The sequence below is a fragment of the Trichomycterus rosablanca genome, chromosome 1 (genome assembly GCF_030014385.1).
Source record: "Trichomycterus rosablanca isolate fTriRos1 chromosome 1, fTriRos1.hap1, whole genome shotgun sequence".
Taxonomy (NCBI): domain Eukaryota; kingdom Metazoa; phylum Chordata; class Actinopteri; order Siluriformes; family Trichomycteridae; genus Trichomycterus; species Trichomycterus rosablanca.
In genome coordinates, this window is record NC_085988.1 from 20,190,786 (window position 1) to 20,205,031 (window position 14,246).

A 14,246-nucleotide genomic window follows, 5' to 3' on the forward strand; every position below is an offset into this window, starting at 1 on the left:
TTTTGAATGTTCCTGCCTATGATCGAAATTTCCTTAATGAAACTGGAGTGCATGGCATATAGTAAGGGCTAAAGTGACGTAGAAGGGCAGTTCCCTACACTATATGGTCAAAAGTTTGTAGACAAACATGGGACTGCACCTCCCCTATTTGCCCCTATGACAGCGTCCCCCCCTGGGAGTGATTTCCACAAGATTTAGAAGTGTCTAATTCATACCCATATAGTAAGAAGTGTATTTGTGAAGTCAGGTACTGCAGTTGGATGAGACATTCCCTGAATGGCAATCATTGTTCCTAATCCCAAAGGTGTTTGGTGGGGTTATGGTCAGGTCTCTGTGCCAAATGAATTGTTCAGACCATGTCTTCATGGATTTTGTACTTTTGGACTTTGTATACAGGAGTATAGTCGTGCTGGAACATTAAAAAAGCAAACCTTGTAGGGTGATTTTTGTGTTGTCTCACGGTTTCTACATTAAAGCATAAAATTAATAATCCACATACTTTTGTCTGTATAATGTATCTAATAGACAAAAGTTTTATTGTATTTCAAATAACCATTTATATACTGTATATAAACTGGTACAGGTTTATGGTTATTAAGCTTAAAATTATTTGCCTGATTTTTATTAATTTATTATTAACTATCCATGTGTGTCACAGTTATTATTACCCTTAACACTGTTATTAGCACTGTGGATAATTTTACTCCAATCATACAGTCCCATCAAAGACTGCTGCTTCTGGCAGAAGCCCAATCATGCCAGCACCAGTTGACATATGAACAATGAGTCAATCCTGCCACTCAAGAGTCCTCATAAGTGGGTCAGGTTTTAAAAAACGAGTCCTGACCCACCTGGTAGATTCTTAACAGCACCACCATCACAGAAGGAGCATTAGTGACTTTAGAGTGGCATACAAGTCAGTTTCCACTCAAGAGCAACATAATTTATTAGGATTTGCCTTTTATACACACACATGTACTGCAGAAACAAAGAGAAATTTAAGGAATTTAATTTAACAGTTGAATATAGGTTCTCCACAAATTGCTAATATCTTTTTTTCCTTGTAAGGTTTGGTTTTCTTTCAACAAGCTTTTCCTCATCCTGTGTCACAAATCTGCTTTTCAGAGAGAAGTAAGTATAAACTAACTTTGACTTTATTAAGTGTAAGTAACATACCGGGTGTATTTCTACTCAGTTGTTCAGTTGTTGTTCTACAGAAATACTGTAGAGATAGAAGTGTTTGCTCAGTAGAGTGACAAATCTTAATTCCTGTGTTTTAAAAAAAAGAAAAATAATAAACGTAATTATATACAATGTTAGTAGTTAAAATAAATATTGATCAATACATTTGAGATGGAAGTTTACAACTAGTGGCATTTAGATTTGGATGTTACAGCTACAGTGTGGTGTAACTTTTAGTAAAAAGAAAAGACTGTTGTGTATTGCCTACACTGTTAAATTCATAGTTTACTGGTCATCATGGATTTGTATTTCTTGATAAATGCTGCAACTGTCAGATTATTTGGCAACTCACAACTAGAGCTTCAAATTTTTTTGGTGCAAGTCAGAAAAAATTTAGCTCTGTAAACAAAATTTGAACACTGCTGTTTTAACCAAAGATGGCACAATCACACAAATTACAAATCAAGAAAAGCTTTTACATTTTTTACTTATAGAAGTTTCATAGTAAACATTTCACTACTCTAGTTAAAGTAAGCAACAGTCCAAGGATACTAATATGCTGAAACTGCTTAGAACAAATGATAGGTAGAAGAGTTTTTTAATGATGCTATAGAAGATTAGTAAATGCATGTTAGCTCTCAGCTTAAGTGCTTAGTCTTTTATAATCTTTTAAAGATGGTGCATGTACATGTTGAAGATGGTAAATTTACACTGAAAAATGTAAACATGTAAAAATGCTTCAAAATGCGTCATAAATGTTTGGGAATTTGTCTAAAAAACAAATTTTGGCATTTTGGTTGGTTTGATAGTGTAGGGAAGACTGATATTCTTTTTCAAGTGGAAAGAGGGATTCAAAAGCTCTATTATACTTTTATTCATTTTATTATTTACCTTAATAAATTTGGTGCCAGATGGCATGCTCAGATAAGGCTAGAAAATAGAATCAGCTGGTTTCATTCTACAATAACAAGGCTGCTTTGAAAACATCATACATACAAAGTTTATAATTTATTGTTATTGATTAATTAAAATATTAATTTTTTCTAAGATGTAAGTGAATGTAATATGAAGTAACTAAATCACAATGACAAAAAAACGCTAAGTATGTTTTATAAGTAAGCTCTCATTTCAATTATGTTTAAAAGGCTTTTTATGTTTAAAAGACATGTTTATGTCTTTAAAAGCCAAAGCAACATGTGTCAGGTATTTGCAATTAGTGGGTTGCAAGCCCGCTGACAGAAACAGATGACGCTTAACAGGATACCACTGAAAGTACAATACCACCTTTATGACCCATTCTTAACAAAAAACTGAAGAGATTACATTTTTGGTACTGCTGCAGTTTAAAAACAAAAACCCAGTGTGTAAGTTGGTTTAAGAAGCATAAAACCTGGTCTTTTGAACAATAAGAAATTTGTATGAGCGGATGAGTCAACTATCATTATATTTTCTCTCTGGATGGATACATGTATGAAGAAACTGAAGGATGTTATTAACTTACAATGCCTGCTGCCAACTGCTGGATACAGTTAGGGATTCATTATAGTACATGCAGCAATCTGGTGGAAATCATTATATTCAGTGACTACTTTGCATTACTGGTGCAATTTTACAGGAACAGGTGCACTGTATGACACACACTTTCTTAATACTGTTCCAATATTGTAGTACAATACTACTTTTACACATACTATTCATATTATTTAGGTGTGGTGATGTTCAGGATAATCAGACTTGATCGTTAGTAAACCTTTAGGAAGTTCTGGAGTGCAGACTGTGAAGCAGAGCTGGAAGGTTCCTACATTCTACAGGAAACTAATTAGGACTTGTATAATAAAGCAATAAGCCACGAGAGGCCGTGCATTACTGTGATTTTAGCACGGGGACGACGTTTTTGGCATGACGCGAAGCGGAGTGCCTAAAACTTCTTTCCCAGTGCTAAAATCATAACAGTAATGCACGGTCTCGAGTGGCTTATTGCTTTTATAAAACGGCGGTCAACATAAAATATAATAAATACAACAATGTTTAATAAATGTATTTATTGTGTATAAACTTACAATAAAGCATTCTTCCGCGACGCAAAATAGTTCGATTAACAGGCTAGGGAACATGAGGGCGAAAATAACATTAATTTTTTCTATTCAGTGGCGTATTAATATGGAATGATGTGAGGTGGTCCTAGGTGTGCGTTTATCGGGGATTTTACAACGGCTTCGAACGCGGCTCAGCCAATCAGATTTTTTTTTTATTCAATGATTCAAGCTGTCCAAATGGCAGAAAATGCATATCCTACATAGCATTTTCCAATATTGTATCCACCCACTTTTGGTTTTAACATACGTTCTTTACCTATTTTTAATCATTAAGGAACATCAGTGAAATGCTAATTGCCTTGCTATAAAGTATATAAAAATTTTTTTAAATTGGGAATAAAATATAGTACAGAAGCTTTTTCTGACAAAGACAATTTGCTGATTTAACTGAAGACACCTGGCTATGTATGTGTGTGTGTGTGTGTGTTTATGATGTAGTCAGCATGTACGGCTTGCTGTGTGAGAGTCTGCATGACTTCATTAAAGAGTCATATGGAGACGACGTGTGGAAGCTGGTCAGGGAGAGAGCAGATGTACGACTCCATTCTTTTGTCACACATCAGGTAGGAGATTACTTCTAAAAAAACTCTTAATTTGATGTGTGGACCTATTTTAAAAAGGTAGTGCCACCAGTCCAGCCATGAACTCTTACGAGCAAGTCTTAGCAAAGGTTTACCATAAACAGTACTTAAAAAGAGCACACTTTCGCTCATAATGTCTCTAAAACACAACCTTGTTTTAACTAAAGGAGTTTAATTCATAATTTAATTTAATTATAATTATAATTCATAAGCCAAACAACATTTTATGCTTTTAAAAAAGGTACTGTACGTCTATTAAGTTTCAGAAGTAGTTGTGCCATTTGATAAGATTCAGAGATGTTTTAAAGCACAGGAGCATCCTTTTCATGAGTGGCAGCACACCCTTAGTTGCACTGACTTTATCTGCTAATTTCTTTACTATAAATTAATTCTGACTGTATTGTATTCACCATAATTTAGAATTAAGACACTTGTTTCTGGGAATGTAAACATGGTCACTGGGCGAGGACCTCCTGGAGAGTGAGATAGGAAAAGAGTTCTCCCATGTTTACTCCCATTGCCCTTCCATCTCCATCTAGCTCTGAGAAAGAGGCCATGCAGATTGGGAACACTCATTTCCCACATGTCAGAATGTGGGGTGAACAGAAATGCCCAGTGGCAGGGTCAGAGTTTCCAACAACCTAACATGGGGCATACTTTGAAAAGGCAGTGTGCATCCCAGAGAGAGGGACCTGTAATGGATCAGAAATCTGCCCAAGGGATCTCAGGGGTATTTCTGAGGGGGGGCTTCTTTTGAAGAGTCCAGCAACAGAAATGCCCCATGACTAACACTGAGTCTGGCTCGGCAGGTATTGTAATTGTTGCTACCCTTGTAAGAGTAACAGCACAGAGAAGATATCTTTTCTTCTTACTCAGGCTTGGATTTGCCTTTGATTCTGTGGTGTCTTTAGCACCAACAAAACCCCAGGATCAACAACAAAACAAGCTCCATAATATGCCTGAACATTAATACCAACAAAACAACAAATTAGACAAAAGTCAGTGATCAGGTGGCCAAATCAGACATACTCTTTCAACACACTCTCACTTAATAAGAAGAGAAGACGTATGTCTTCATCAGGAATGCTCGTATTGACTGTCCCAAGTATTTACAAGAGCGGCAAAGACTTGCTTTTTTGCAAAAACCATAAAATAAATCTTCAACAAAGTTAAAGCTGGAACAGCACTGAAACTCTCTCATTCTAGTTTGGCAGGGAGAGGAATGAAAGACGGTGTTCATCACGCCTTCAGGTCACTGTGAGTACCGGGTGATGCAATTTGGACTTATGAACACCCCCGCTATCTACAAGCCACTTATTATTGATGTACTCTGGGAGGCACTGGGGCACTACATGTCTACCTTGACAACGTATTAATCTAAAGCAGAAACCAGGACAAACTTGTAACTCACATTCAACAGTTTGGTAACTGCAAATGGATCCAGCTAAGACTAGGGCCATCACTAAATGGTCTGGTCCCACCTCGGTCAGGCTGGTTCCACCCTTCCTAGGCTTTGACAATTTCTTTATCTAGTTCATTTGTAACTTCAGCACCATGTTAGCACTTAATACTTTTCTAAACAAGAACATTGCAGGCAGGTTTCAGTGAATGAACAGCCTTTAACAAAATAAAAAAATGCCTCATTATTGCCCGGTGTTCAAACTGCCTGTTCCTAAGGTCCCTTAATTGTAGAAGTCGAAGCCGTTGATGTAGGGGTCATTGTTTTTCTGTGCCAATGCGCAGGACCTGACATCATACAGCACCCCTGTGCCTACTTCTCTAGTCAATCCGGCTCTGTCTGACAGAAATTATGATGTTTGGTCAACAATGGAAATATTTTCTTTGTACTTTTGTCAGTTAACTAAATGTTTAAAGATGCTAACAAACATATAGCATAAAAATGTTACAACTTTTCTGGAAATTATTCAAATAAGGCATTTTATGTGTGTGTTTGTTTGTGTGTGTGTAGGTTTACAGTGAGAGTGTAATCCCCCGCATAGCAAAGGCAGCTAGTGGTGTTACAGGCACTCCCTATAATGAGCTGATGAACTCTTGGGGTGTTTATTTCCTGGGTTTTGTGGGAAAGTACGGGTATGACCGCATCCTCAAGGTATGTATATTAGCCTTGTTAAATAAACATTGTGAATGCAAATATATAGTGCATTTGTAAGCTATATGTCTATGCTAACTTGTCTGCACTTGTCTATACAAATGTGCATGTGCTAGGTATTGGGGCGTCATGTCCGTGACTTTGTGAATGGCTTGGATAACCTACATGAGTATCTGCGCTTCAGTTACCCTAAAGTGCAGCCACCCACATTCTTTTGCCAGGAGGAGTCTGCTACCGGAGTTACACTGCACTACAGGTGACAGTGACTAGAACTTCTTAAGGGGTTAATAGACTAATTAGGAATTCCAATTATAAGAATAGCACAGTAAAAGTATGATTAATAAACATATGGCAGATTTTTAAGGCTGTTAAATAAATACCCCATGAATTCTACTGAACAATTGTGCTAGTATTTTTTAAGAAAAAATGATAGCTATATGATAATTGTACTCAATTAACTGTAATTGTAATAAACTGCTTGTTTCCAGTTTTTATTTCCCATTTGTAAGCTAGGCATATCCTACAGCTTAACAGCTATTAGTCTGAGCAGAAAACAAAAAGTTTTCAATTCCAACATTTTAGCTTAACAGATAAAGGAGCTGGGATAGGTGGACATTTTCAATTAAAGGAATTAAACAAAACCTTAAATTAGTGAACATATGTAATGATGATTAATGATTGATATGACAGAAGCACCAGCTGTAACCCCACAATATTAGAGGGATGAAACCAATCGCAGGAGGCTTAACCAAGACAGAACAATACTGTGACTAAAAAGCCACTAAAACAGATGAGCTATTATAAAAATAACTTAATGAATAAACAAATAAAAAAATAAACCCCATAAATAAATGAAACAAAACCAAACCTTAAGCTGCAGTCTAATGCAGGACTCAAGCATAGAAAGGACAGGAGACTAGAGCGGCACTAGAGCAGAAACACTACAAGTAAATGTGGTAAACACAGATACAGGCTTAAGAGGAAACAAAGACTGCTTGGGTGTAACTCTGCTAGCTACTCAATCCACCAGCAAGTTACAACCCAAGTGCTTCCCAGAGAACCAGACAGGGAAAAGAAAAAATGATAGCTGCCATGCCGCACATGAACAAAACTATAACCAGCTATAACCAGAAAAAGAACACCAGCAAGAAAACACCCTTTAGGTCTACTTGATATTTAGATTGTGATTATTGTAAAAGGGTTTTTGGGGGGTGTTAGGTAAGGAAAACAAGCATGACCAGGTGGGGCCAGGAGGACAGCTACAGAGAGCTGAGTGGTGAAGTAACTAGTTAAAGAGGCAAGGTCAGGTAGATGTTTGCATTGAGTTGTGGGGTGAGCTTAGATTGTTAAGAGATTAAGTGATAAGAGATTTCTTCACAAAGTCTAAACTAAACTGATACTAACTTGTGAAATAAATAGCTGTGGTAGGTATAACAGTGTGTGTGGGTTTTATGTTGCAGAAGCAAGAGGAAGGGCTACCTGCACTATGCTATGGGACAGCTCAGACAGATGGGCAAACAGTTCTATGATACAGACATCCATGTGGAGGTTCTTTCTGAGCAGCTGGTGGGAGATTACTCCCATGTTACAATGAGGTATGACAGCATGCATCTATAATCACTAGTTAGTTCATTAGCATGGTGGGTATTCATCAGATCTCTTTGGACTTTGGGTTTAATTAACAGTTCAATCATTTTTCACATACTAGTAGTTCCTTGTTTGATTGTCTCCAAACTACATTTTGAGAAAATTGATTGTTTTTAGATTAAACTTCGATAACTCGGCATATCGCTACATCCAGAAGGAGGATGATGAGGAGCAGGAGATTCTGCCCATCACCAGCGACTTTTTCTTTGAAGTGTTTCCCTTTAACATCGTCTTCAGACAGGTAAGACTGTTCTGACTTCCTTGTCAGCTCATCTTGACTTCTGTTGTTTTATGTCCTGTAAAACAATGTTTATTGTCTTTGAAAGGACATGGTGGTGCACAATGTTGGCTCAGGTTTGGCTACTGTCTTCCCTGATTTGGATGGCAAGAAGATCAATGATGCTTTCCTGCTGGCTCGCCCCCTGGTGGAGTTCACCTGGAACATGGTCTGTAAAGCCTGTGGCTAATTGGCTAAATTATCTAGCCAGTCAGTATTTTTAATAGGCAAAATGGTCATCTTGCTGACTTGGATGTTTTATGAATTCTGCTGAAGTATTAACCACACATCAATTTCCCTTGGGATAAATAAAGTATCTGTCTGTCTGTCTGTCTGTCTGTCTGTCTGTCTGTCTGTCTGTCTGTCTATCTATCTATCTATCTATCTATCTATCTATCTATCTATCTATCTATCTATCTAACTACATATCTATCTATCTATTTATCTGTCTATCTATCTATCTATCTATCTATCTATCTATCTATCTATCTATCTATCTATCTATCTATCTATCTATTCACTATCTATCTATCTTGTCGGTCGGTCTGTCTGTCTGTCTGTCTGTCTGTCTGTCTGTCTGTCTGTCTGTCTGTCTGTCTGTCTGTCTGTCTATCTATCTATCTATCTATCTATCTATCTATCTATCTATCTATCTATCTATCTATCTATCATTGTACTAGGGTGATGTGGTTGACAGATGTGGATTGGAGAGGTATAAGATCTAATTAAAATGCAACTCAGTCCACCTTAAGTGTTGTAAATGATTATAAATAAATCTTTCCACATTTTATATGGTTAAAATTCTTATGCTGATCAAATGTAATCAGGGATGTAAACGGTCTCCAGTTTTAAAAATTATTGTACCAATTGCTGTACAATTCTGCTTTAACAGAACATGAGCTTGTTAACTGGGTCATACTTTTACTAGTCATGACCTGTCCACCTGTGCTTCACTTCCATTATCATTTTTCTTGTTTGCTTTCTCATGTATTATTTGTTGTCTGTTTTGTCACCGTTTGAGCAGCAGTTTTCAAACCAACTGTATGTCATCAAATTTGACTTAACTAACCTTCTTATAGCTGAGAACAGTAAAATTACTAAACTGTAAATACAAAATACCTCAGTTTATTGTCCAGGAATTAAATCAAGCCTTTATTGAGGCTATAGTATTAGCCAAGGTAAAACATACACCAACTAGGCATAACATTATGACCACTGACAGGTGAAGTGAATAACACTGATTATCTCTTCATCACAGCACCTGTTAGTAGGTGGGATGTATTAGGCAGCAAGTGAACATTTTATCCTCAAAGTTGATGTGTTAGAAGAATTTGAGCAGGTTTGACAAGGGCCAAATTGTGATGGCTAGACAACTGGGTCAGAGTATCTCCAAAACTGCAGCTCTTGTGGGGTGTTCCCGGTCTGCAGTGGTCAGTATCTATCAAAAGTTGTCCAAGGAAGGAACAGTGGTAAACTGGCGACAGGATCGACCAAGGCTTATTGGTGCACGTGGTGAGTGGAGGCTGGCCTGTGTGGTCCGATCCAACAGACGAGCTACTAGTTCAATTTGCTGAAGAAGTTAATGCTGGTTTTGATAGAAAGGTGTCAGAATACACAGCGCATCACAGTTTGTTGGGTATGGGGCAGCAAAAGGGGGACCAACACAATATTAGGAAGGTGGTCATAATGTTATGCCTCATCGGTGTATATACACTGTAAGAGTCTTGGCTTGTCTATTTTAATGTAAATGGAGGCATTATCTAAATCTCAGACTCACTTTATAGATTCAGTTTTTTCAACCAGTGTTTAAACTAGCCTTTGCCAGTAGACACAGTAGGCATAATTTCTTTTTCCCTTTTGCAGGCACATTATCTCCTTGATTTCCTACCAGTAGTATCTTTGGTCTTTTGTTAACTTTGGTTAATTCACTCAGCCATTAGCTCAGAACTTTAAGCAGAAGCTGCCCATGGCATTGGCTGCTCTCATGAATATACCAGTTTTACAAACAACATTATTAGCCCACACTCTAAAATATCACCTCACAATGATAATAATAAAGTAGCTCTAGAAATTCGTAATAATAATCACAAAGCTCTAAGTGTGAAAATATTAAGGACAATATACATAACCAGCTAAGAGATACACCAGTGGTAAAAGTGTTGAGTTGTTCAGAACATATACAACACACCGATCAGCCATAACATTAAAACCACCTCCTTGTTTCTACACTCACTGTCTATTTTATCAGCTCCACTTACCATATAGAAGCACTTTGTAGTTCTACAATTACTGACTGTAGTCCATCTGTATCTCTGCATGCTTTGTTAGCCCCCTTTCACCCTGTTCTTCAATAGTCAGGACTCTCCTAGGACCACTAAAGAGTGTAGGTATTATTTGGGTGGTGGATCATTCTCAGCACTGCAGTGACACTGACATGGTGGTGGTGTGTTAGTGTGTGTTGTGCTGGTATGAGTGGATAAGACACAGCAGCGCTGCTTGAGTTTTTAAAAACCTCACTGTCCCTGCTGGACTGAGAATAGTCCACCAACCAAAAACATCCAGCCAACAGCGCCCTGTGGGCAGATTCCTGTGATCACTGATGAAGATCTCAAAGATGACCAACTTAAACAGCAGCAATAGATGAGCGATCATCTCTGACTTTACATCTACAAGGTGAACCAACTAGGTAGGAGTGTCTAATAGAGTGGACAGTGAGTGGACACGGTATTCAAACACTCCAGCAGTGCTGCTGTGTCTTATACACTCGTACCAGCACAACACACACTAACACACCACCACCATGTCAGTGCCACTGCAGTGCTAAGAATGACCCACCACTCAAATAATACCTGCTCTGTAGTGGTCCTGGGAGAGTCCTGACCATTGAAGAACAGCAGTAATGGGCAGTGATAGCTTAGTGGTTAAGGTACTGGACTAGTAATCAGAAGATTGCCGGTTCAAGCCCCACCACCACCACCAAGTTGCCACTGTTGGGCCCCTGAGCAAGGCCCTTAACCCTAAATTGCTCATAGTTGTGTTCAGTCATAATTGTAAGTCTTTTTGGATAAAAGCATCCGCTAAATGTCGAAAATATAAATGGAAAACAGCATGAAAGGGGGCTAACAAAGCATGCAGAGAAACAGATGGACTACAGTCAGTAACTGTAGAACTACAAAGTGCTTCTGTATGGTAAGTGGAGCTGATAAAATGGACAATGTGTGTAGAAACAAGAAGGTGGTTTTAATGTTATGGCTGATCAGTGTATATATACAGTGTATCACAAAAGTGAGTACACCTCTCACATTTCTGCAGATATTTAAGTATATCTTTTCATGGGACAACACTGACAAAATGACACTTTGACACAATGAAAAGTAGTCTGTGTGCAGCTTATATAACAGTGTAAATTTATTCCTCCCTCAAAATAACTCAATATACAGCCATTAATGTCTAAACCACCGGCAACAAAAGTGAGTACACCCCTTAGTGAAAGTTCCTGAAGTGTCAATATTTTGTGTGGCCACCATTATTTCCCAGAACTGCCTTAACTCTCCTGGGCATGGAGTTTACCAGAGCTTCACAGGTTGCCACTGGAATGCTTTTCCACTCCTCCATGACGACATCACGGAGCTGGCGGATATTCGAGACTTTGCGCTCCTCCACCTTCCACTTGAGGATGCCCCAAAGATGTTCTATTGGGTTTAGGTCTGGAGACATGCTTGGCCAGTCCATCACCTTTACCCTCAGCCTCTTCAATAAAGCAGTGGTCGTCTTAGAGGTGTGTTTGGGGTCATTATCATGCTGGAACACTGCCCTGCGGCCCAGTTTCCGGAGGGAGGGGATCATGCTCTGCTTCAGTATTTCACAGTACATATTGGAGTTCATGTGTCCCTCAATGAAATGTAACTCCCCAACACCTGCTGCACTCATGCAGCCCCAGACCATGGCATTCCCACCACCATGCTTGACTGTAGGCATGACACACTTATCTTTGTACTCCTCACCTGATTGCCGCCACACATGCTTGAGACCATCTGAACCAAACAAATTAATCTTGGTCTCATCAGACCATAGGACATGGTTCCAGTAATCCATGTCCTTTGTTGACATGTCTTCAGCAAACTGTTTGCGGGCTTTTTTGTGTAGAGACTTCAGAAGAGGCTTCCTTCTGGGGTGACAGCCATGCAGACCAATTTGATGTAGTGTGCGGCGTATGGTCTGAGCACTGACAGGCTGACCCCCCACCTTTTCAATCTCTGCAGCAATGCTGACAGCACTCCTGCGCCTATCTTTCAAAGACAGCAGTTGGATGTGACGCTGAGCACGTGCACTCAGCTTCTTTGGACGACCAACGCGAGGTCTGTTCTGAGTGGACCCTGCTCTTTTAAAACGCTGGATGATCTTGGCCACTGTGCTGCAGCTCAGTTTCAGGGTGTTGGCAATCTTCTTGTAGCCTTGGCCATCTTCATGTAGTGCAACAATTCGTCTTTTAAGATCCTCAGAGAGTTCTTTGCCATGAGGTGCCATGTTGGAACTTTCAGTGACCAGTATGAGAGAGTGTGAGAGCTGTACTACTAAATTGAACACACCTGCTCCCTATGCATACCTGAGACCTAGTAACACTAACAAATCACATGATATTTTGGAGGGAAAATGACAAGCAGTGCTCAATTTGGACATTTAGGGGTGTAGTCTCTTAGGGGTGTACTCACTTTTATTGCCGGTGGTTTAGACATTAATGGCTGTATTTTGAGTTATTTTGAGGGAAGAATAAATTTACACTGTTATATAAGCTGCACACAGACTACTTTTCATTGTGTCAAATTTTCATTTTGTAAGTGTTGTCCCATGAACAGATATACTTAAATATCTGCAGAAATGTGAGGGGTGTACTCACTTTTGTGATACACTGTATACAGTGTATCACAAAAGTGAGTACACCCCTCACATTTCTGCAAATATTTCATTATATCTTTTCATGGGACAACACTATAGACATGAAACTTGGATATAACTTAGAGTAGTCAGTGTACAGCTTGTATAGCAGTGTAGATTTACTGTCTTCTGAAAATAACTCAACACACAGCCATTATTGTCTAAATAGCTGGCAACATAAGTGAGTACACCCCACAGTGAACATGTCCAAATTGTGCCCAAATGTGTCGTTGTCCCTCCCTGGTGTCATGTGTCAAGGTCCCAGGTGTAAATGGGGAGCAGGGCTGTTAAATTTGGTGTTTTGGGTACAATTCTCTCATACTGGCCACTGGATATTCAACATGGCACCTCATGGCAAAGAACTCTCTGAGGATGTGAGAAATAGAATTGTTGCTCTCCACAAAGATGGCCTGGGCTATAAGAAGATTGCTAACACCCTGAAACTGAGCTACAGCATTTGGGCCAAGGTCATACAGCGGTTTTCCAGGACAGGTTCCACTCGGAACAGGCTTCGCCAGGGTCGACCAAAGAAGTTGAGTCCACGTGTTCGGCGTCATATCCAGAGGTTGGCTTTAAAAAATAGACACATGAGTGCTGCCAGCATTGCTGCAGAGGTTGAAGACGTGGCAGGTCAGCCTGTCAGTGCTCAGACCATACACCGCACACTGCATCAACTCGGTCTGCATGGTCGTCATCCCAGAAGGAAGCTGACGCACAAGAAAGCCAGCAAACAATTTGCTGAAAACAAGCAGTCCAAGAACATGGATTACTGGAATGCCCTGTGGTCTGACGAGACCAAGATAAACTTGTTTGGCTCAGATGGTGTCCAGCATGTGTGCCGGCGCCCTGGTGAGAAGTACCAAGACAACTGTATCTTGCCTACAGTCAAGCATGGTGGTGGTAGCATCATGGTCTTGGGCTGCATGAGTGTTGCTGGCACTGGGGAGCTGCAGTTCATTGAGGGAAACATGAATTCCAACATGTACTGTGACATTCTGAAACAGAGCATGATCCCCTCCCTTCGAAAACTGGGCCTCATGGCAGTTTTCCAACAGGATAACGACCCCAAACACAACCTCCAAGATGACAACTGCCTTGCTGAGGAAGCTGAAGGTAAAGGTGATGGACTAAACCCAATTGAGCACCTGTGGCGCATCCTCAAGTGGAAGGTGGAGGAGTTCAAGGTGTCTAACATCCACCAGCTCCGTGATGTCATCATGGAGGAGTGGAAGAGGATTCCAGTAGCAACCTGTGCAGCTCTGGTGAATTCCATGCCCAGGAGGGTTAAGGCAGTGCTGGATAATAATGGTGGTCACACAAAATATTGACACTTTGGGCACAATTTGGACATGTTCACTGTGGGGTGTACTCACTTATGTTGCAGCTATTTAGACATTAATGGCTGTGTGTTGAGTTAT

General features: G+C 39.6%; 1 protein-coding gene across 1 annotated transcript in view; it reads left to right on the plus strand.

Moving 5' to 3' along the window:
* Positions 1-3,721: 3,721 nt before the first annotated feature.
* Positions 3,722-14,246, plus strand: part of LOC134312387 (soluble guanylate cyclase 88E-like) — a 29,709-nt gene continuing 19,184 nt past the window's right edge. The window contains exons 1-6 of the mRNA XM_062994335.1: positions 3,722-3,841; positions 5,829-5,969; positions 6,086-6,225; positions 7,430-7,564; positions 7,734-7,857; positions 7,943-8,062. Coding sequence (XP_062850405.1) covers positions 3,722-3,841; positions 5,829-5,969; positions 6,086-6,225; positions 7,430-7,564; positions 7,734-7,857; positions 7,943-8,062 — 780 coding nt within the window. The remainder of the gene's footprint in view (positions 3,842-5,828; positions 5,970-6,085; positions 6,226-7,429; positions 7,565-7,733; positions 7,858-7,942; positions 8,063-14,246) is intronic.